At 42.6% G+C, this 20,733-nt stretch overlaps 1 protein-coding gene across 3 annotated transcripts in view; it reads left to right on the top strand.

The window, feature by feature from the left end:
• The window catches only part of EME1 (essential meiotic structure-specific endonuclease 1), a 97,909-nt gene that overhangs the window by 37,941 nt on the left and 39,235 nt on the right, over positions 1-20,733 (top strand). For all 3 annotated transcript variants that reach the window (XM_078654460.1, XM_078654459.1, XM_078654461.1), the window contains exons 4-6: positions 1,256-1,345; positions 9,373-9,494; positions 10,030-10,168. In XM_078654460.1, coding sequence (XP_078510586.1) covers positions 1,256-1,345; positions 9,373-9,494; positions 10,030-10,168 — 351 coding nt within the window. The remainder of the gene's footprint in view (positions 1-1,255; positions 1,346-9,372; positions 9,495-10,029; positions 10,169-20,733) is intronic.

The raw sequence follows: 20,733 nt of genomic DNA, 5'->3' as shown, positions 1-20,733 counted from the left end.
AGATAAAAGATCTACAACATGTTCTTCTTCCATGCCACGTTCCTGACTGCCAGTGTTGATCTGTCTCTTCTCAAAGAATCTCTTTTCCTGTTTTTTCTATGCCTGTCATTCGATAACAACAGAGTGCCAGACAATACACCTATTCCCATATTTGCAGTAGGGAGCACAGTTTTTTCATAGTGTCTTCTAGTGTGCAGTATTATGCTACATATGTGGGTTCGTTCTTTTTCATATGACGTGTCTTATTCTTAAGAAGAATTGCCACTTGTTTCTATTTCCACCACATATATAGATATGTAATTAATCATGCAGCTGGGAATTGCATAAGGGAAGACGTGAAGGCTGATACATTGGTATTTGGCTTCCTGCATTCTTTGTTTTGCACAGGACTGATCTTTGGGGAGAAACTAAGAGTTTCCTTTGATTACAAATAGCTAAAACCCTTTCTGACAATGGATAGAGAGGAAGAGGTGAGACACAGAGATACATAGAGCAAAGTTCATTTTATTTCCTAAAAGTGAATGTAGGAGAGCAGGGGTGTTCACATCACATAACCCGGTAGTTGACATCCTCAGTTTCGATTCCAGCAGGTGCATACAAAACTCTGTAAGCTGGACACTTTCCTCTCTGCTGACTGTGTCTGGGAAAACAGAGCTCAGCTGGTCAGGCTCTGACTTCTGTCACTGCAGATGATGTCTATGAGAAACAACTTTCTGTAGGCAGTGCTCTGACTTATCTTACTGAGATGGAATTTATGAGCTACAGAGCTCTATAAGCAAGGCTCTGACACCCCTAGTACCAGAGGACAAGGCCATGTCTGCTCTTGTTTCGGATAGCTTTGACTTCCCTCATTGCTAATGGTTTCCTAGGGAAGAAAGCTCTCGAGGCTGGGCTCTGACTTCTCTAACAGTTAATGATGTCTGGGGTCCACAGCGCTGATGACCAGGCCTTGACATCCCACCACACCCTCCCACCGCTGATTATTTATGAGGTACAGACACTGCCTGTCTCTTCTGACAGTATCTGTGGTACAAGGTTCTCCTGGCCAGTTGCTAGCTCCTCCTGCTGATGATGTCATCTAAAGGGTCGGCTCCAATTATTCTCTGCCTGCTCATGACACTCTCACTACTGGTGGCATCTGTAGAACAGACTCTTTTACTGTCACTGATGATTTCATCTATGGGGTTCAGATCTCGGTCCATTGTGCTTTGCTACCAAGGTTTCCATGTGACATTTGCCTTTCTTCTCTATCTAGGAAGAAGAAAGTGCTTGGGTTGACGACCCAAGCCTCTTAGTTCTAGTGCCCCAGAAAGATTTTATCACTTTGATCCAGAACTCAAGGAAGGTAAGATCATTTCCTGTGGTTTCCTCTTGCGCTCACATTAAATCACTCTTCATCAGTATGCAGATGCACTTTGGGGCATCGGGAGCTGGAAGAGTGGCCATAACCATGCCCAGCAGGTGGCTGGAGGTTGAATCTTGCATATTTGATGCTGGATGGCCTGAGTGTAGAATAATGGCAATAAGTATGTGAAGAAAATTATATCATTACTGACAGTCTGTGCCTTCTACTGCATTTCTCTTGTCTCCACACGCGTTTATGTGTATGTGTGTGTGTTGATGTTTGTTATCTTAGTCTCTCTGAGGAAGCTTCATTTGTTAACTTTGCCTGTTATCTTCTATTTGAAGCTCTGGTGTGGGGCTTAAGCACCACTTTCGAAGGTTTCCTGTTGTCTGTTTTCATGGGGCTTTCTTTTGTTTCTGTGACCCAGGAGCAGTGCTCCTGGCGGTGTGCAGCGGTGGGGCTAAGTGGAAGGATCACAAGTTTGCCAATGTCTAAAATTTTCTTTTATCCATGCTTCTTATCTTGATCTGGAATACCCATGGTTACTTTAATAGCTTAGCTAGGTCTGATCATACTGCCATGTAGGGAATTAATGATTTAACAACAGGCTGTTGTTATTTCGAAAGTTTGCACATGATATACAGAACACTTTTTAATAGTTCATTCAAATGCCTAAGTACACTCGGGGACAATTGTCAGAAAGAGCTAAGTGCGTTGGAGGGTACGAACTGGTAGACATCATTGAGGGTCCTTAGAAGGTGGTGATTGTGAAGAGCCTCTGACTGGTAGAACTAAATATACTACAAAGAGCTTATGATATTTGGAATAGGCTGTATAAAGTGGGGTCTACTCCAAGCAGTGACTGTCTCAGATGTGAAGTGGGGGAGGGTAACTTCTAGCATACCGTTTGTATCTGCAGCGATGTGCAGGCTTTCTGAATTGTAGTATGGAGGAATTTTCTGGAGTTCTAGGAATTGCATATCCTACAGTAACATTGTTTGTACTTCTTGCCAAGTTGATTGACTTTGATATAAACTGACCCCAGAACTAAGGATTGCAAAAAGAGATTCAGCATAAGAGTCCTGGGACTCCTACTAACCCACGAGGTCACAATTGTGCATGGGGATGGAGCACTGTATGGCAGCCGAAAGGGTGGAATACGAGGGCTTTGGGTGCCCAGGCAAAAGTATTATGGGCCGGATGGTATGATGAGATAAACATCTTTGTAACATGCTGCATCCTAGAGTACTCACTGGACCTGGAATGTCAAGACCTTTGGAACGTTCTTGCTGTATGTAAAATCTGTACTAACCTGTCTGCTGTTTTGATGCTTAGGGCATGGGAGTCAACTCAAAGAGCCATGTATAGCTGCTAAAGCACCATTATGATGTTAATGTTATTGTTTTTTCTGATGACGAAAACTAAATAAAAAAAATATTAAGTGTCCTCACGTGGGAAGCCACCTGCTCCACTCCAAATGTATTTATTTTTGATCGACTTGTGGGTGTATTGTTTTTACTGCCAGTGGCCTTGAGCATCAGAGGTGCTGCATGATTTTGGCCATGCTTCAAAATCTCTGGTATGGTGATGCACTCTTCCCCAAGACAATGGAGAGCCTGAAAATGTGTGAGTCCCTGAACAAAATAGTTGCCCTTAAGATTGTCGTTGTTCTGCTTGAGGACATGATTCCCTGCATGCTCCTGGAGCTTTGTCCCAGAGACCTTATAGATTGATGGAGGTGCATCACAGCATTTTCCCTTGGCAGAGTCAGACTATCTATCCGGTCATAAATATCCAAGCTACCTTCCACTTTCCCCGAGTGTTGTCAACTGGCAAGGAAGTCTGGACTAAGTGTGTCAATCAAAATCACAAACCTCATTCCGTGGGTATTTCATGTGTACCCACGTTCTCTCCCATTCACCCACTTGCAACAGCTCAGGATGGCGGAGAAAGGTCAGAAAAGATGTACTCTGCCCCAGATTGAATTAGTGTTTAAAACTTGACGATAAGTTGAGCTGCGTTTGCCCCTGGCTACTGACCCCTAAGAGTGATACAGTAACCACCCTTGATTATTAACTTTGTACTCTTAGTGGACTTACAAGGAGATGCAGCTGCATTAGCACAGATAGACATTAAAAACGGCAAATTCTATGTGTCATTCTTCTTGAAGGCGTGGAACAGCCAGGAGGACCGACCCACGGCCAAACTGTACTACCGAATAGGAGCAAGAGTAGGCCATTGATCAGGAAACGAGAGACCAGGCCTAGCGGGTTGAAGCGTGCAAGGATTAAATAATTCAGCCTCAGAGGAGATTGGGATGAGTCTGCATCGAATTCTGTCTCTCCCCATAACATCTCTGACTGTGTGGAGCCTGAATCTGTATTCTAAGTTGGTCCCTGAAGTTTTTTCACCAAAGTACTTTAAGATAGCGTTATTGTGGCAGAGGCAAGAGTCTGATTCTGTTCCAGTTGAACCATGTCTCTAGCCTTTGAGGTTCTGTAGCGTTTGTTGTTTAAAGTCACAGTCACAGATATTAAATACAGAGTGGAAGGGGATGTCAACCAGAGCTAATTTATGTAAGCCCTGCATTTGCAGAACCTCCCACATCCGCTCACATCAGCTGAGCAACTGAACATTCAAAGGCTATTGACCTATTATTTTAGTTGTTAGTGAGAACAGGTATTTTTCTAGTGCAACAAAAATCAGCGTGAGAGATCTTGCTTGTTACATTGCTGCTTTATAATGTGTGACTTTACGGCATTCCAGTGACGAGTCTGGAGCACAATATTAGAAGTGTTGTTGAAGTCAGTATTCAGGTGCACCCTCATAGGTCTCCATTTTCCAATATTGGTAGAGTGGGGGTTACTGATGGTGTATATTGAGGTGCATTGACAGGTGTTTGTATTCCCTAAATTGGGGGCTGGTGGTGAGAGCTAGGGTGTAATAAAGAGCTGTATTGGAACAGATGAGGTTAGTGCATAACTAAACTAAGGCACATTGATAGAGCTTTTGTGTCCCCATCCACTACTGCAGTGGGGTGGAGTGCTGCATGGTATGATTGACAGTAGCGGCTCCTGGAGGGAGTGCTGAGAGGCGGTGAGGCGGGAGAAGGGCAGGGCGAGGGGTGGTAAACTCCGGCATACGGCCGATCGGAGTTAGCTAACTACATAAATAAATAGAGCAAATTAAATTGTGCGAGCTGCAACGCCGATGGCGTTTGAGCGTGCGCAATGTAATTCGTTTTATTTATTTAGTTAGCCAACTCTGGTCGGCCGTATGCCGGAGTTTACTACCCACACCCGCCCCTCCCCCACCCCACAGCACTCCCTCCAGGTGCCACTAATGATGATTGAGTTCCTTTGGAAGAGGTGCATTTAGAATAATAAAATAAGAGGAAGGGCTGCAGGTTGGGGACTGTTAGTCCTATTGCAAAGATAGCAATATACACAGCAGGCAGAATGGAGATGCAGTGAATCCAATTATTGGAACATTAGGGTGCGCTGCAGGGTCGATCCCATCACATGGAAAGCAATATAGTCAGCAGGCAGAATAGAGATGCAGTGAATCCATGTACTGGAACAGTAGGGTGTGCTTCAGGGCAGGTTAACCGCATGCGTGCGGCCGCTATTTTTACGCTGCGCGGCTTTTTATCAAAAAGCCGCGTTACATGACGAGCTGAGCTCGTCATGAGCGTGCGAGCGGCACAACTCATGACGAGCTCAGCTCGTCATGAGCGCAGAAGAGGTTAAAGAGCAGGATTGTACCTCAATCTGGGTTTCAGATCTGTAATGCAAACACAAGGAGATGATGGACGTAGCACGGAAACATTTGACACTCACCCCCAGTCACAGATCTGGGTTGAATCCATCATTGTTCTTTAGCTCACTTCACCACCTCAGTTCAGACACAGCTATATGCAAATCAGTCTGACCCTGTGCCTCATGGGAACAGTCCAGCCCGAACTGCCAAGCCAGGTCTTCCCTGAACCGGAAACAAGCATCTTGGGACTGGTTTTGGGGTAACACCAATCATCTGCCAGGCTAGCTTGAATCCAGTGGCAAAGTGAGCAAGGGACCCACGTCTAGGCATACCCTGCCAACTAAGCCGTCTGGGCATACCCTGCCAACTTGGCAGTTCAGGCTCAACTTTTCCCATGAGGCACAGGGTCAGACTGATTTGCATATAGCTGTGTCTGAACTGGGGTGGCAAAGTGAGCTAAAGAACGATGATGGATTCAACCCAGATCTGTGACTGGGGGTGAGTGTCTGAAAAGTTTCAGTGCTCCGTCCATCTCCTTGTGTTTGCTTTCAGATCTGTAATGGCATGGAATGATGCAGGTTAAATCTGAGGGGAATGTGAAGAGATGTATTATTGTTCAGGTGTAGGGATAGCAGGAAATATCTCTAGAGTTCCGACTTGAAGCGCATTGACAGAGTTAAGTGTCTATCAGTAAGGAGATTATAGAACCGAATGTGGGTACCAATAATCGAATAGCAGGCTTGCTGCAGATGTGGTTTTAGGTATACTGGCATAGTTACAAAAGCATTTTTAAGAGTAGTGTTTAATTCTCAGTAGTGTAATCACATTGGGTGCCACAAATATGTTTTAAGGTTAACTGCACTGGCTGTGTGTGTATCTCGGAAATGGAATTAAAAGGTTGTGTCGGGACTGCTTTGAAGAGCTATGACAGAAAATAAATTTGGGTTTCAATACTGAAACAGCCCGAGGACTGGGGGTTATGGTTGAGATTCACTGCTAACAATGCACGTTTTTCACCCGGTTAAGATTAGGATGTATTTGCTTTATTTTATGTGGATTCTTGAATTGGAATAATAAGAGCGTTGCAGGTCAGGACTGTTAATCAAGACAACTGTGGTTCCTTGGTATAAACCAATAACACAGCAGTTCATACAGAACTTTTTCAGGGTTATTGCATGGATTTACTCTTGATGTTGTTTTTTCCACAATTAATACATAAGATAGTCAATATCAGACCATATAGATAACAGTTGAACAGAACCTTTATTTGTTGACATGGTTCATATTCATAGATTTTGTAAAAACAAATAACATTTCCAAAGTACACATTTGCCAAACAAGTGCATGGTGCACATACTTGGTAGAACAAATGTCTGAGCAGCGATCGAGTATGAAATTGAAAAAAGATCTGTATAACCAGGAATAATAAATAATTTCTAAATGTGTATACAGTACTACTCACTTTTGCGTCACATCTCGTCCACTCTGTCAACAGTGTTTTGACCCTCAGTGACTTGCAGGATTTCCTTAAGATTGTTTCTGGTCTGCACTTATAGAGCTTCCCCACTCCACATCCCTTCTGATCTTACACTACAACGTTAAATTACTCTCAGGTGTCTATATTAGACACCTTACTAGCAATATAAAATGACTAACACTTTAAGGAAATATTTGACATGTAATAATGACAGTGCTGAACTAACCTATATGTTGGCACTGTGACATTCTCTGAATAGATTTAGTGTGAGAATCGTTTGAAAATCAATGACGTCTGTAAAATCAATCTAATCCCATGAGACAGTCATTTTTGGAATGCCTAAGGGTATTACAATACAACTAATTGGGATATTTATTTCTAGGTGTATATCTGCAGCTAAACTTACATTGACACGTTGGTGGCTAGATAAACAACCTCCTCCTGTCCATCTGTTATCCAGTGCGATTGTAGGCGTTAGATTCTAGAAATCAAATCAAAATCACAAATAGAAGAATAAACATCATCAACTAATTCAAGTGTAAAGCTCTTTGTCTCTATTTTAAGGACGAGGTTTAAAGCTTTAGGAAATTCTTGCCTGATGTGTACCAGTTTACCTAAAGCCTATTCCACACTGGAGAGGTTAATTTGTAGCTCGCTATGGTTTCTAAACTCTTCTATATCTAGATTTGCTTAGTCTGTCAACATTAAAACTTCCTTGGTATGTACTTAACTAGTTTGTGGATTATGTCCCTTCTCTTTTGTTACTGCTTCTTTTCATAATATTTTGCTTCAAATAAAAAAAGTTTCGAAATAGCTGGGATAGTGACTGTGGATCAGGGATGAGGCAAACTGACAGAGCTGTGTATGAACTCAGTCCTGATTTAGCTGAAGGTCATGTAAGCCAGGATTAAAGTGCATTGGTGAACCTCTTAATTGACCAAAACATTCTGGCTATAAAAGAAGGGGCCATAGAATGATGATGTGAAATGGAGACCAGAGCAGAATTCAGCAGCTATTGTTTACAACGAAAGAAACACAAGGTAGTTGCTAAAATGGCAGTATATACTATGAAAGACAATTGCTTAACATTTGAAGAACTTTTTTAAAGAGAACATGGCTTGAATGATAAATTAAATAGTTCAAAAGTGAAATGCAGAATAGAAGTGGGAAGAATCAGATATACGCAGATAGAAGGCCTCAGTCATATAGAGGTGTGATTATGTGTAGAGGGGAGCAAAGTGCCAACTGACTTTTAGTCACATTTTCTTCCTCAGGCATGGGGCTTGTTTGTCCCAGGAAGAAGCAAAACTGCAAGTCCCAGAAGCCAAAGTGTTGTTGATTAAATGACCAGGACTGGCTGAGTGTAACCATAATGACATGTCTCTTTATATTTAGGGAATTTTTAATGGAAGTTTTATCCTGAGCCCCTTGGAACGGAAGAGATGGAATTTAAGTTGGCGAGCCTGTGATGGCTTGGACTAGGTCCTAAACAGAGGGAACAGTGTTTTTAATGTTTTTCAAAATTGAATGATGTAAAAAGTACAGTGTTCCACAAAATGGCTGCCGCATTTGAAAAATGCCTCTCATTTAGTTTCCCCTTTTGATCCTCTGAGTCATCCATCTTTTTGAAAGGTGGTGCAGAGGGTATGAATTGACCAAGTGAAATGTATATCGTAGATGCCCAAAATGTTGGTCAAGCTTGATAGATGGCCTTTTGGACCAGATACATGGTCTTAAACTTGAGCTCTTCAGCCACTAATCAATGAAGAGAAGCAAAGTTATACATATAGGTCCTGGATGGAGGTCCCATCTCAGCTTTTTGCTTAAAGCTTGAAACACGCAGGCAGCACATTGGCTTATAGGAAACAAGAGGAACCTCAAATGTCTTTTAGAAATCTGTAAAAAACAAGTCTTTAGGACTGCACTGAGCGGAGTCTGTTGTTACACTAAGATTCTTTATGTGGAAAGATCTGGCCAGGAGACCAGAAACCTGACGACGTGGAAGAGAAAGATAGTGATATATCGGTCTTTTTCCAGTCCGGTTTTAGCTGTGTGATTTATCAAGCAATCAGTCGCCAGCTGACATACCTTCAAAGTTCCATACCTCTTAAAAGATATAGCAGCCACCATTGTGCTGGACACGTATCTTCTTGAAAGAGTGGGGGGGAGCTCAATCTGAGAATTACTCTGGAGTAACTGTGCAGAGTCACTGTGGAATTGGGGAACTCTCCTTGTTAAATGTATCTTCTCTTTGTGATGCTTTCGTTGGTGCTCTGAGAACTATATGACACCATCAGCTGTGAACTATACGACACCAACACACACAACAGTGGTACGTGGGGATGCAGACAGGTATTTCCTCACCAAATGTGTGTCAGTTATCTATTCATCAGCTCCAGGTTCACCATAGAGTCATGGCTTTTGAGCTATTTTTCAGGAGCTGAGAACAGCGACTTGTTAAGGGAGACTTTCCTGCATCAGTTACGACTTATATCTTCATGAAGATGGAGGGTGGAGAAAGCTGTGCAGGCGAAGAAGTAGGGCTAAGACCGGGAACAGCTGTGGAAACTATAGTCTTACATTTGAAAGTATTACCTGGAGTAAGTCCATGCAAGGTTTGCAAAACCAAAGGAAATCAAAGATTGAATAAGTATTTCAGGGCCCAAAGTATTGACAACCTTCCTACTGATGGAATGGAGTATGTGTTAGAGGCTTTGCACGTTCCCGAGGTGCAGCGAAGGGCTCTCTCACACTGAGTGCTGACTTTCCCCCCTCTCATATTATCTCACAGGAACACCAAAGTGTCCAGGAAGAGGGACTGCAGACCTTGAGGACCTTCTCTGCCAGGCTCCTGCAAAGAAGTGATGAAAAATCTACTGCACTGGTTGTCATGGAAATGGAGAAATATTTCAAGTAAATGTAACTTTTTCTTTGCTACAGTGCCTCATGCTGAGAGATGCCAGAGCTGTGAGCTTCTACTGTATGCTTCCATATCCTTGAAGTGTGTCCTGTTGGGAGATGTATGATTTGTGAGCTTCCTCTCCTGCCTGCTTCTATACCCTCCCTACAAAGCCTTGTACTTGGAGGAGAAAGAAGATGCCATGTTGGTTCTACCCTATGTCCTCCAGCACCTCTTTTTCGGTGAAGTCGGGCATGGGAACTCTGTCCTGTCTCCGCTTCCAGACCATTATCTTGCTGGAACAGGGAAGAGCTTTGAGCTCTGTCCAGTCTAAGCTTCCCAGAATGGCAAGTCTTACATTTCTACAGCACCTTGTGCTGGAACAGTCATGGCATGAGGGCACTGTTGCTGGCTTTAAAGCCAGTATGCTTTCACACTTCCTATTGTGTTGAGCAGAAGTTAGTTCCACCTCCAAGCCCAGCATCACCTTGTTCTGGGAAGGTAACGTAAAAGTTCTACTTTGTTGAAATGTCTTCTTTTTTTTTGCAGGTGTAAGAAGAGTCAGGCTCAGAAGCAGCTGCGTCAGGCGGTGCTTGGTGCAGCTGCTGTTGAGGAGCAAACAAAGAAGAGGAGAAAGAAGGGAGTACAGGAAACCCTCCCTGTTCTCTCCAGGGTGGACGTAGAGGAGGTAAGCTGATGATATAGAGATATTGTGGAATATTGGCAGCCATGCAGTAGGTTCACTGTTTCATAACGAGGTTTACGTTATACGAATAAACACTAATTTGTGCACTTGGGGGAGACCACTGTTTGTGTGCAAGCAGGCTTTTAGGACTGTATCTAAGGTTTTTATTGAACTTTCTTTTGAAGGAAATGCAGCCATCTCATATTCACCTATGTTTCATACAGTGAAGGCAAGGAAATGGGCGCAAAAACGCTTTTACGAAAGAACCCTCGTAGTCATTTATGCTGAGTGCTGCTAACTAGGATGGCCACCTCACTCCACTCCGGACACGGTTTCCAGTCCTGGAATATTTGTGCTAGCCTTATGCGTTATGGGTGTTGTAATCTTGCTTTTGCTTAAATTGAGCTGCTTGGTCTCACACACCTGAAATCAGTGACTTGTAGGTGAAAAGCTCAGGACAGCAGACAGTGCCTATAATGACCAGGAGGCTACCCTGGCTGAAACACACTTCTCATAGAAGGTGCCTCAAATCTGCAGTTTTGTTTCTATACTTTTTTAGTGCAGGCTTTAGAAAAACGAAATGGCAATAAACGAATACAGAATTTGGGTCACCTTAGGTTGGTCAATTCTGGTATTGGATGAAAACAAAAACTGGAATTCCTGATTGGCTGGTAGGTGCATTATACGTTGCTATTTATGTCCGTCAAATCTAGCATGGAAGCAGTGAACGCAGATGATTCGAGATGGTGTAGTGGGGCCAGCTGCTGTTTCATCTGTTTTAGGCCCCAGTGACTGCTGAAAAAGGATTCCTGTCGCTCAGCTGGTTCCTTGAAGAGACTGGTATTAAGTTGCGTTTTGAAGTGTAGTGGAAATGGAGCAGAAATGATTTGGGGAGGGACATTATTTAAGAGTCAAAGCTTGTAATTTGGAATAGCTTGCCATGGCTCCATATGTTACATTGGCCCTAAAAATAATTCTGTATTCATATAGGATATGGGGATGTTCCTCACTGGTTTGCAGTATAGGCATTGTTGGGAACACAGTCAGGTAATCCATTGCCTCAATTTAGATTGGAGAGGACCAGGGAATGCCTTGAAGCTGCAGATGAGTGACAGTTGGTATCCAGCTTTCTATGTTCTATTCCCATTGTGGGTTTCACAGAGGTTGGATTTGACGGTGAATCGGCCACTGTGCTGTTCTGCTGAGATTTTGTGTTAATCTGACCAGTTTCTTGTAAATCGGGGATATAGGCTTGTGTAGTACTGTTAACAACGAGAATGAATTTCAGTTTGATTAGGTTCAGTAGAGGCAAGCGTTGCCTCTCCATCATAAGCTTGGAAATCAGTCTTTGAAATTTAATTTTATTGGTTGTTGAGCCTGTTAGGTAAAGGAACCGCAACAGGATCTCTGAACCCAACAAAATGCTTTGTAGTACCAATGCAGATGCACTTGCTTTCCCACTTCCTTCTTTACAAATGAGGCTGCAGTTTACTTTTGCATCATACGGCTCCCTTCTTAGTTCCTATGTTTTTTATACATTTTTTACATTCATCTTGAATTTGCATCCCTGATTCAGATTTCAAGAATATGGACCTTTTATTTTTAATATAGCAGCCTTTTCCTACTAAACTCTGAAAGGCACAGCTGCCGGTATGGTCTCTGGGAGGAGCCACTATACATTCAAATGCTTTCTTGCACTCGTCAGCATTCCACTTGATATGTTTCAAAGGAGGAATCGCAGCTAGTCATTTAGGGTCCTTCTGAATAAGGACCACCACAAGCTCCCCATAACTACATTTCTGCTGTTAGTAGGACGGGGTTTCCTCTGCGAACCTACTTTTGTCAAAATTTCACTACAAACAACACTTGTGTAAAAAAGAATAAACTGTCAAGCTACTGCAGTGCCTAATAGGAACTGATTGAGACTTAGTAAGCAAGTATTTAATGCTAGCTCAGAGTAACATGACCTAGAGCGGAAGTTAGAGAAGGAAACTGACAAAGTGACAAACTGGAAGCGAGAGCATCAAGACCGTATATGCCACATATTCAGATAACTTGGTATCCAACATCACTCGCCACCAAGATTCTCCACACCAACCTTTCCTTTCCAGCAGTCGGGGGATTTGTCTGGTGGCATGCAAAATGTATAAGCGGCCAGGAAAACCTTCCAGTTTTAACCGCTAAACACCAAAACCCTACACTTAACTTGAATAAGGCTTAGCATTCACAGTAAACACAATCAGATCACAATACCTCTAACGCCTCTTCACATGCTTCATTGGACTCCATTCATGGTGATCTAGATGCCGTCACTAGAGTATTGACAGCACACAAGGCAGAATTTGTATCACAGATATGTCAGTATAATATAGTAAGAGTTACCAATTTTCAGTTAAAACAGACTATAACGGGTAAAAACGTCACCAAAAATGTGGTTTGCCAATGGAAATCAAATTACACTGGACTTGATTGCATATGTAAACCCTTGGGTTGGCACTCTCTGCTGTCAAAGAAGTATACGTGCAGGCTGTAGTAAGCTGGCTCTCTATATAGTGTACCAAAATGAGTTGCACTGTGAAGACAGTCCTGTTATCTGTTATTAGTGTACAGGAGATTACTTAAAAAATCCCCTTGTGCTCTATTTGTGGTAGAGTGGTCAAGCAGCCATAGACTTATCAGAGAGGAGTGTTGGGTATCTGTCGCATTTAAAGAGTCAATAAACGAGACACACTCTCAATAAGGAAATCTGACACCAATTTAGAAAAATAACAGATTAGTGTATTAATTTAGACACCAAGATCTATGAGATTAGGTAAGTACTTTTCTTTTCTTTTTTTTAATTTTTTTTATTTTGTCTGTTTTTTTATTGCAGGATTCGACAAGTACCAAGGTATTAGAGTTATACATTGTCCATAGATCTGATACACATAAGATTACCATTGATGCATTTTTAAGAATGGAAAGTTCAAATAAAAGTAGAGAGGGAAAATAAAAAGGATATGTAAGGACAATTCAATAGTTAACATAAGCAATACATTTGAGCAAAAGAATAGTTTCAAACATAATGAAGATTTAACAAATAGTCCCCACTTCTGGTACTTCAAAAAAGTGCTTCCAGATCCTTTCTTTTCTAGCAAGGGCTTTTGGGCCTCTATATTTAGCTAGTGAGAGTTCCATAATTCTGATTTCGCTAACCAAAGCAAGCCACTCGGCTACATTTGGAGGTTCCTTAGAAATCCATGCCCTAGCTATAGTTAATCTTGCACATGAAAGCAAAATCGTAATAAGGTCCCTGTTGGGACAATTGGCCTCTTGCATATCTAGTAAAACCAGATGTACAGTAAGTTCCGGTATCTGTATCTCATTGTTTTTTAAATAGTCAGTTATACCATTCCAATAGGTAGAAAATGCAGGACAAGAAAATAACATATGATCAATTCCAGCAGCATGCATATTACATTTTGGGCATTTAGATTTATCTGAAAGCAAGTTACCTTGTGTCCATAAGGATATTCTTTGTGGTGTATAGTACAACTCAGTAATTGTCCGATACAAATGCATTCTAAGATTAGAAGAGTGTACTATATCACTTAAGTGTGTTAAAGCATTTCCAATCTGTGTTGGGTTTACATCAAGATTTAGTCTACGGGACCATCTGGCTGCAATTTTGGTAGTGTTTTCCCCTTTGTCTTTGCTTAACAATTGGTATCCCAGTTTTATTAGTGACTTAGTTTTAACCGAGTAAATACACTCACAAATATCTGATTGCATAACTTCCGTTATTTTCATTTTGTTAAGAAAAAAATCTCTAAGTTGTCTATATTTAAAGTGCATATCGTTCGTGACACCGTTTGTGATTTTCAAATTTTCAAAATCAATCAAACCATTAATTCCATATAGATCTCCTAACGTGTTTATTCCATGTCTTGTCCAGCGATTCCCCGTCCCATCCGAAAAGATAACCGGGAGACCAGGATTGCTCCATAATCTAAGTTCGGCATTGTAAAATGAACTTTTACTAGTATACATGATTTTGTCCCAAATTTTAATAGCATGTTTTGCAGTCTTAAATTTAACCCGCTTGTAGTAGTTTGGATCATGGGCGCGCAGTAGGAATTGATTGGAATCAGCGCCTAGCATAAATTGATGAAAAAATAAAGATGGCTCATTTTTTAGTAAGCTCCTTACACGAAGAAAAAAAGAAGCTAAGAAATACAGATTAAAATCTGGAAAAGCAAGTCCCCCTTTAGAAGTGGGTAGTGCCAGAAATTTGATAGCCCTTCGTGCTTTTTTGTATCCCCATATAAAGTTACTGCATATACTATCAAGCCTTTTAAAAAAAAAGTTTGTTCGGTTGTAACGGAATAGCTCTAAACAAATAAAGTAGTTTAGGCAGTACTTTCATCTTTATCAGATTGAGTCGACCTAGTAAGCTGAGAGGGATTTTATGCCATTTCTTGAGACTTATAATAGTTTCTTTTAGGAATGTCTCATAGTTTATTTCCAGAATTTTCCCCACTTTGGCAGTCAGTTTAATTCCTAAATAAACTGCCTCTTTACAGGTATCAAAGATATGTACATCCGGGGTATAGTTGACTATGATTTGAGTTTTACTCACATTCAATTTGTACCCGGAGATTCTACCATAGTTTTGTGCTTCATTAATAATTTCTGGCATAGCGTTATTAATGTCTGTTGTGTAGATTGCTATGTCGTCGGCAAAGGCAGTTATTTTAAGAGTTATGCCCCCATGGTTCACTGGAGTAATGTTGACTTGATCGTTAAGTGCATTTAAGAAGGGTTCTAAAGAAAGAGCAAAAAGTAATGGGGAAAGGGGACAACCTTGTCTTGTGCCTCTTGCGATCTTGAAGTTAGCTGAATCTTTACCTCCATAGCTAATCATAGCCTGTGGATCATCATAAAGTGACTTTACCCAATCTAAATAGGACCCAGATATTCCCATTTTATTTAAAACTGCCCACAGATATGTGGAAAAGTAAATTTTGCCATGTTCTGTGTCCCTACGCCTCATCCATCATATGTTATGTGTGCATGACCAATATGCATATGTTATTCCCCATGTCCGATTAATGACGCAATTACAGTTGTGTCCACCTCTGGTATGTTAGTTTCCAGTCCTCGTGAATACTACGAATATCAGGCCTATGTAAAGTAATGTTGCCACGTTTCTCAGTGTGCACGTTATTCCATTATAAAATCCCCGTTTCTAGGCCTCAAAAGGGCCCGGACCCTGGATTCAGCTCCTGTCTCCTGAAAGCCTCGCTGAGGAGCGATACAGCCCCCACCTGTATCCTCGACCCTTCACTTACTTCCTGCCTCGCAGTGCCCGGTGCAGCTTGGCTCTGCCTCTGAGTCTGCCAAAAGTATGTTATAGTTCCAGCTATCAGTTCAGTCCTCCTCTTCTGCATTCCTAAGCTACTGAACTGCATCAATAGTTTCCGTCATTGTCTAGCCTACTCGGCTCCACGTTAGAGAAATACTGTATTTAATGGTCATTTAGTATTCTTCATCACGCACTACATGTAGAATAATGCATGGTCCAAGTCTTAGAGTCAAGTTAGCCTCTCCCCTCATGACTTCTAGTTCATATCAACATGTTCCCTAAACATCAGATACCAGATAGGGTTTAGGTACATGTCGCTCCGACCCTCCAGACTCTAGTCTCTGCTCCTAGCACAGAGTTCGTAGCCCCCAGCTTCTCCTAGTAATACGTCATTGCCAGTTTTCGCGCACCATTAGGTTAGAGGTCCCGGCTCCTTAGGTAGCCCCCTCCTATGTTTCCGCCCATTCATGACATATTCTGTTACGTTCGCATCACATGTCTATGTATACTCCCAGTTACACCTCTTTTTACTGTTATCTTTCGCGACTGCTACGCGTCACGCCTTCTGCTCCACCCACTGTTACGCCTACTGCAATGTAATGCTATGTGTTCGCGCTATGTATATAAGTCAATGTTTTGTTATTAAATGTTAGCGCGCTCATCCCAGACCTAGCCCCAGCAGCTGCTGGGCCTCTTTTCCCCTGCTGGGCCCCAGTTGTCCTGCTGGGCCCTGTCATTCTGTTCCTATGCAGGTTGTCCTGATCCTGTCCTTATGCTGTAATAAACCTGCAGAAACTCCTACTACCTCGAATCTTGACTCTTATTTATTGAGCTATCTGTTATGCTATAAGTCTAGTCAAAAATAGGGTATTATTTATTTATTTACCACATAATGGCGCCCGAATAGGGACTTGCCCTTTCCCCACGCGTCGGTGAAGCCACGCCGACCCCCTGACCCTCTGCAGTCGTGACGGAACCATACCGTGCACTGGCAGATATTTCTGCTCCAAGTATCCCTCAGGCCCACGGAGGAGACGGAGGAGGCGGTCCAGCATCCAAACGAGACGGTGGAGGAACGCGGCGAGTCCCGACCAGAGCCCAAGCCGAGAGTCCAAGGTCCGAGGTATCCGGAGGCCCACCCGTAACTGAAGTCCGAAGTCCGTCGTAGTCCAGTCCCGTCCGAGGCTTTCCGTTCCGTATTGCCCGGTGAGTACCATTGCTGGGGTAGTATCTAGACAGGGTCAGTCTAAATTGACTCCTGGTCCGTGGGTTGGTGGTACCCAAGCCCACAAACGAAGTGTTCACCTAGGTGGATACGGGTCTTGATGCGTTCCTTTATGGGACCGGTATGTTCCGTACTGTTATAGCAGTGCATCCAGCAACTCTAGTCTGTTCCGTTCTCGAGAATTCTGTTCTGTTTCTGTTTTCAGTATTTTCAGGTAGTATTCTGTTCGAACTGTTATGTTATGATATTGTTTAATGTATTTCCAATGTCGTGGTATGCCTGAATTGTTTTCCCAATTGTTATTGTTTTTCGTGTATTGTATTGTGTTCCGATTCAAGTTTAGAATGCCGCTCTTTTCCAAGTTACGTCAGTTAAAAACCAGAAAGGGTCTGTTAGAGGAAGCAGTTCCTGTCCCGCCTAGGGACAGTCCAGGTCACTTTATGTATCAGAAACATGGCATAAGCGCCATAATGTATCTAGATTTGTGGGTAGAGTATACCAAACAGTTAGAAGAAAAGTATAGATGGCCCGTATCGGGTACATGGGATGCCGAATGTATCATGCGAGTAGAAGAAGCATTATGGAAAAAGAAAGCCAGACAGTCACAGAAAGATGCCATCGAGTTATGGCGTAAGGAAGCTCATAAAAGAACGGAAAAGGAAGTCAGAAAGTCAGAGTTAAGTAGAGAATCCCAAGAACGAGCCCAAGAAAGAGAATTAATCGAGATAGGTGAACAAGTCAAAACCGAACAGTCAGACAGACAGAGGCATGCCCTTATTAAGGGTATGTATCCTCTTCTTGCCGAAGGTGTGCAAAAAGCGACCCCAGAGGCATCCAGTAATTTCCCGCCACCATTAGTTCCGACCAAGCTACGTCACAAACCGACCGCAGCTGATATTTTTATTTCGTCCTATTTGGACGACACAGTCCCCGAATATGCCAATCCTGTTCGCGCTCCGCCAGTCCCTGTAAACCAGGTAATTCATGTTCCTCCAGACACCGGAGTACCTGTTACGGTACCCCCGGTCCAGCCTATAGTTCCACTTCCCACTCTGCCAGGACGTAGAGCCTCAGTAGACGACTCCAGTTTAGGGGCCGCAGGAGGAGCTGCTCCTCAAACCCCGCCGCCACACAAGCGTTTATCAGCACTCGAATTACATGCTCAAGCATCACAGCGTACTCCTAAAAGTAATAAGTCTGTTACAGAAATCAGGCAAGCCCTTAACGAATGTGTTTATGATCCAGTTCCAGGCGAATATACTATGGTTTTATATTCCTTACGTGTAAGGAGAGTGACCGAGTATCTAGTCACCTTGCCGAATATGAAAGAAGATCTAGACAGAATATATCGTTTCATCCGTACAGGGGATGATCCAGAAAGTATTGGCGAGATTATGTCTCAAAGGAAAGCCGAGATTCAGCTCATGATATTAAAGTTCCTGATCAATTGTCTAATAAGAGAACAAGATTACCCGTCTAAAGATCCCGCCGAAATGAGAATCCTGACAAGGTGGAGTGATAATATAGCCGAGGGTAAGCACAAGACCGTCAGTGCCATGGAGAGTATGTACAAGAAAATTCGTAAAGAAATAGTAAGGTTACACGAACAGCGTAAAGCAGCACAAGTAAGCGAGAAAGAAAGTATCTCTGATCCTGAAGAGGAAGAGAACGAGAATCCCGCCAGAATAGCGTATGTAGGAAAATCCAGATTTCCAGATCGCCATTTACGCCTAGAACCCAAGTCTGTTTTTCATCATCCAGCACCAGAACAAGGTTCTCTAGAACAAGTATTTCAAGCTACCGATCACATTCTGAAATCACGAGTCGGTTATAGTGAGTTAAGTACCATGCATGAACAAGAACTAGCCCGATCAGCAGTCCGATGGATTACTGATTCTACCACTTTTCCAGACGAAATAGTGGCACAAATGTTTCTGAAACTGCCCCCAGCCGAGCAACGACTGGTGGGTATGTATATGATCCAGCACCTCATTACTCTGTATGAGGGTCAACATTCTGATCCAGGCCCGTTACACGATATCCTGAACGAGTTACTCCAGTATAAATGGAGAGGTCTAGGTACCGATTTAATTATTGTCATTCTAGAACAGCGCCACAAATATAGAACGTTTTTGAACCCGCATTTTGTTCATGTCTCACCCCCAGAAAGTAAATCGTTTTACATAGACAGACAGAATCCGTTACGAGAAGTCCACCCAGTCCAAGGGGCGGGTGGCGTAATGCAACGAGTGTTTGTATACACTCCGATTTCAAAGATGGAACTTCTTGAAATGAAGAAATTAATTCCCTGTCATGACAAAGATCCAGCAGGGTTCCATAGAGAATTAAAAGACATGCTCCGTATGGGAGAATACACTTACCCAGATATCATTAAAATGTTAAAGGTCCTGTTACCCGCAGGGGTGTATGAAAAGTTAAAAGAAAAAGAATGGGAGGTGGGAGAGAAAAAGATCGATTGGGCAGCTCTAGAAGCTGAAGACAAGGCACGAGTACCAGGTACCGGTCTTGGAGATAAATGTAAAGAATTACCAGAATTATTGATTCAAGTTTTACCCAGATTATTGACAACTAGGAAAGAAGACTGGGATGCAATCTCAGCCTGTAAACAGAAACAAGATGAAGACATTAGTGATTTTTATTCTAGATTCGAGAAATGTTTCAGTATTAACAGTGGTCTTAAGACAAGTAGTGAGTCATACCCTCATCTTTTCGTTACCAAATTAGTCGAGAATTCAAGTCCACAAATTAAAAACCGAGTTTTGAAAGTCGAAAGCACCTGGCAAGCAAATACTCCGTCCCAGATGCTCCAGATGCTCCAGTATCACCAGAATAGAATCAGAGAAGAGCAAGAACACGAGAGAAAACGTATGAAAGACACGAAAATGAAAGTGCTAGTTGCACAATCTGTTCCTCAAGACAGTCAGAAGAGGGGTCCGAATCAAGCCAGTCATCCTGCAGCTCCCGTTAAAGGGAACTGCAATTATTGTAAACAGCCAGGTCATTTTATAAACGAGTGTGCAGTTCTGAAACATAATATAGCTACTGGTAAGACTAAAGAAAGACCACGTCCGCCTAGACAAGAACAAGTTTCACAGATTCCTCAGCCACAGAATGCACAACAGACAGTTACAGTACCGCAGCCTATTGCTGCAACACAGCATGTTACATCGCAGATGTACCAGTATGCACAGTCTGAGTATCCAGAGTACCAGTCATATTCATGAAACAGCCTAGAGAGGGAGGTAGGCTTGCCTCTCATCGAGATACCTGTAGATCAAGAAGGTCCCTATGTTCACAGCCAAGTATTAGGGAAAGACAGAAAATTTTTGATCGATACAGGGGCAAGTAGGACCACAATTAGTCATGCCGAAGTTCCAGGGGCTCCGCTCTCAGGCTCAAGAAATGTTTCCCTTGGATTTTCAGGAAAACCCATCGTTAATGAGATATCAAAGCCAGTTACTCTAGAAGTAGGTCCATTGTCCCGTACTACTGATCTGTTACTTACTAAGTCATGTCCAGAAAATCTGTTAGGTATTAAGACACTGAAAGAGTTAGGTGCAGTTATTTGCTGTTCCCCAGAGGGAATACGTCTGTTCCTACGTGACTTTAAGGGTCACTATGTGTTACGAGATTTTGATTCAAGATTGTCTAATGTTCCGCAGCATTTATGGGCGCAAGGTCCAACTGATGTAGGTTACATGCAAATCACACCCCATCGTGTGACTCTCAAGCCAGGTGTAGTGTTACCCCGAATCAGACAGTACAGATTGCCACCTGAGGCTGTAGCAGCCTTATCCAAAATTATTGACGAGCTCATGGCTCAAGGAGTAGTTGTAGAAACTGACTCCAATGTATGCAATTCTCCGATCATTCCAGTCATGAAACGTACTGATCCAAATGCACCCCCAGTATATCGATTAGTGATTGATTTACGAGAGCTTAATAAATGTATAATTCCTCAGTACCCAGTTGTTCCAG

This window comes from Lissotriton helveticus, chromosome 7, assembly GCF_964261635.1.
Source record: "Lissotriton helveticus chromosome 7, aLisHel1.1, whole genome shotgun sequence".
Taxonomy (NCBI): Eukaryota; Metazoa; Chordata; class Amphibia; order Caudata; family Salamandridae; genus Lissotriton; species Lissotriton helveticus.
The sequence above is the reverse complement of the archived record's forward strand: the minus strand, read 5'-3'. Positions and strand labels throughout refer to the sequence as shown.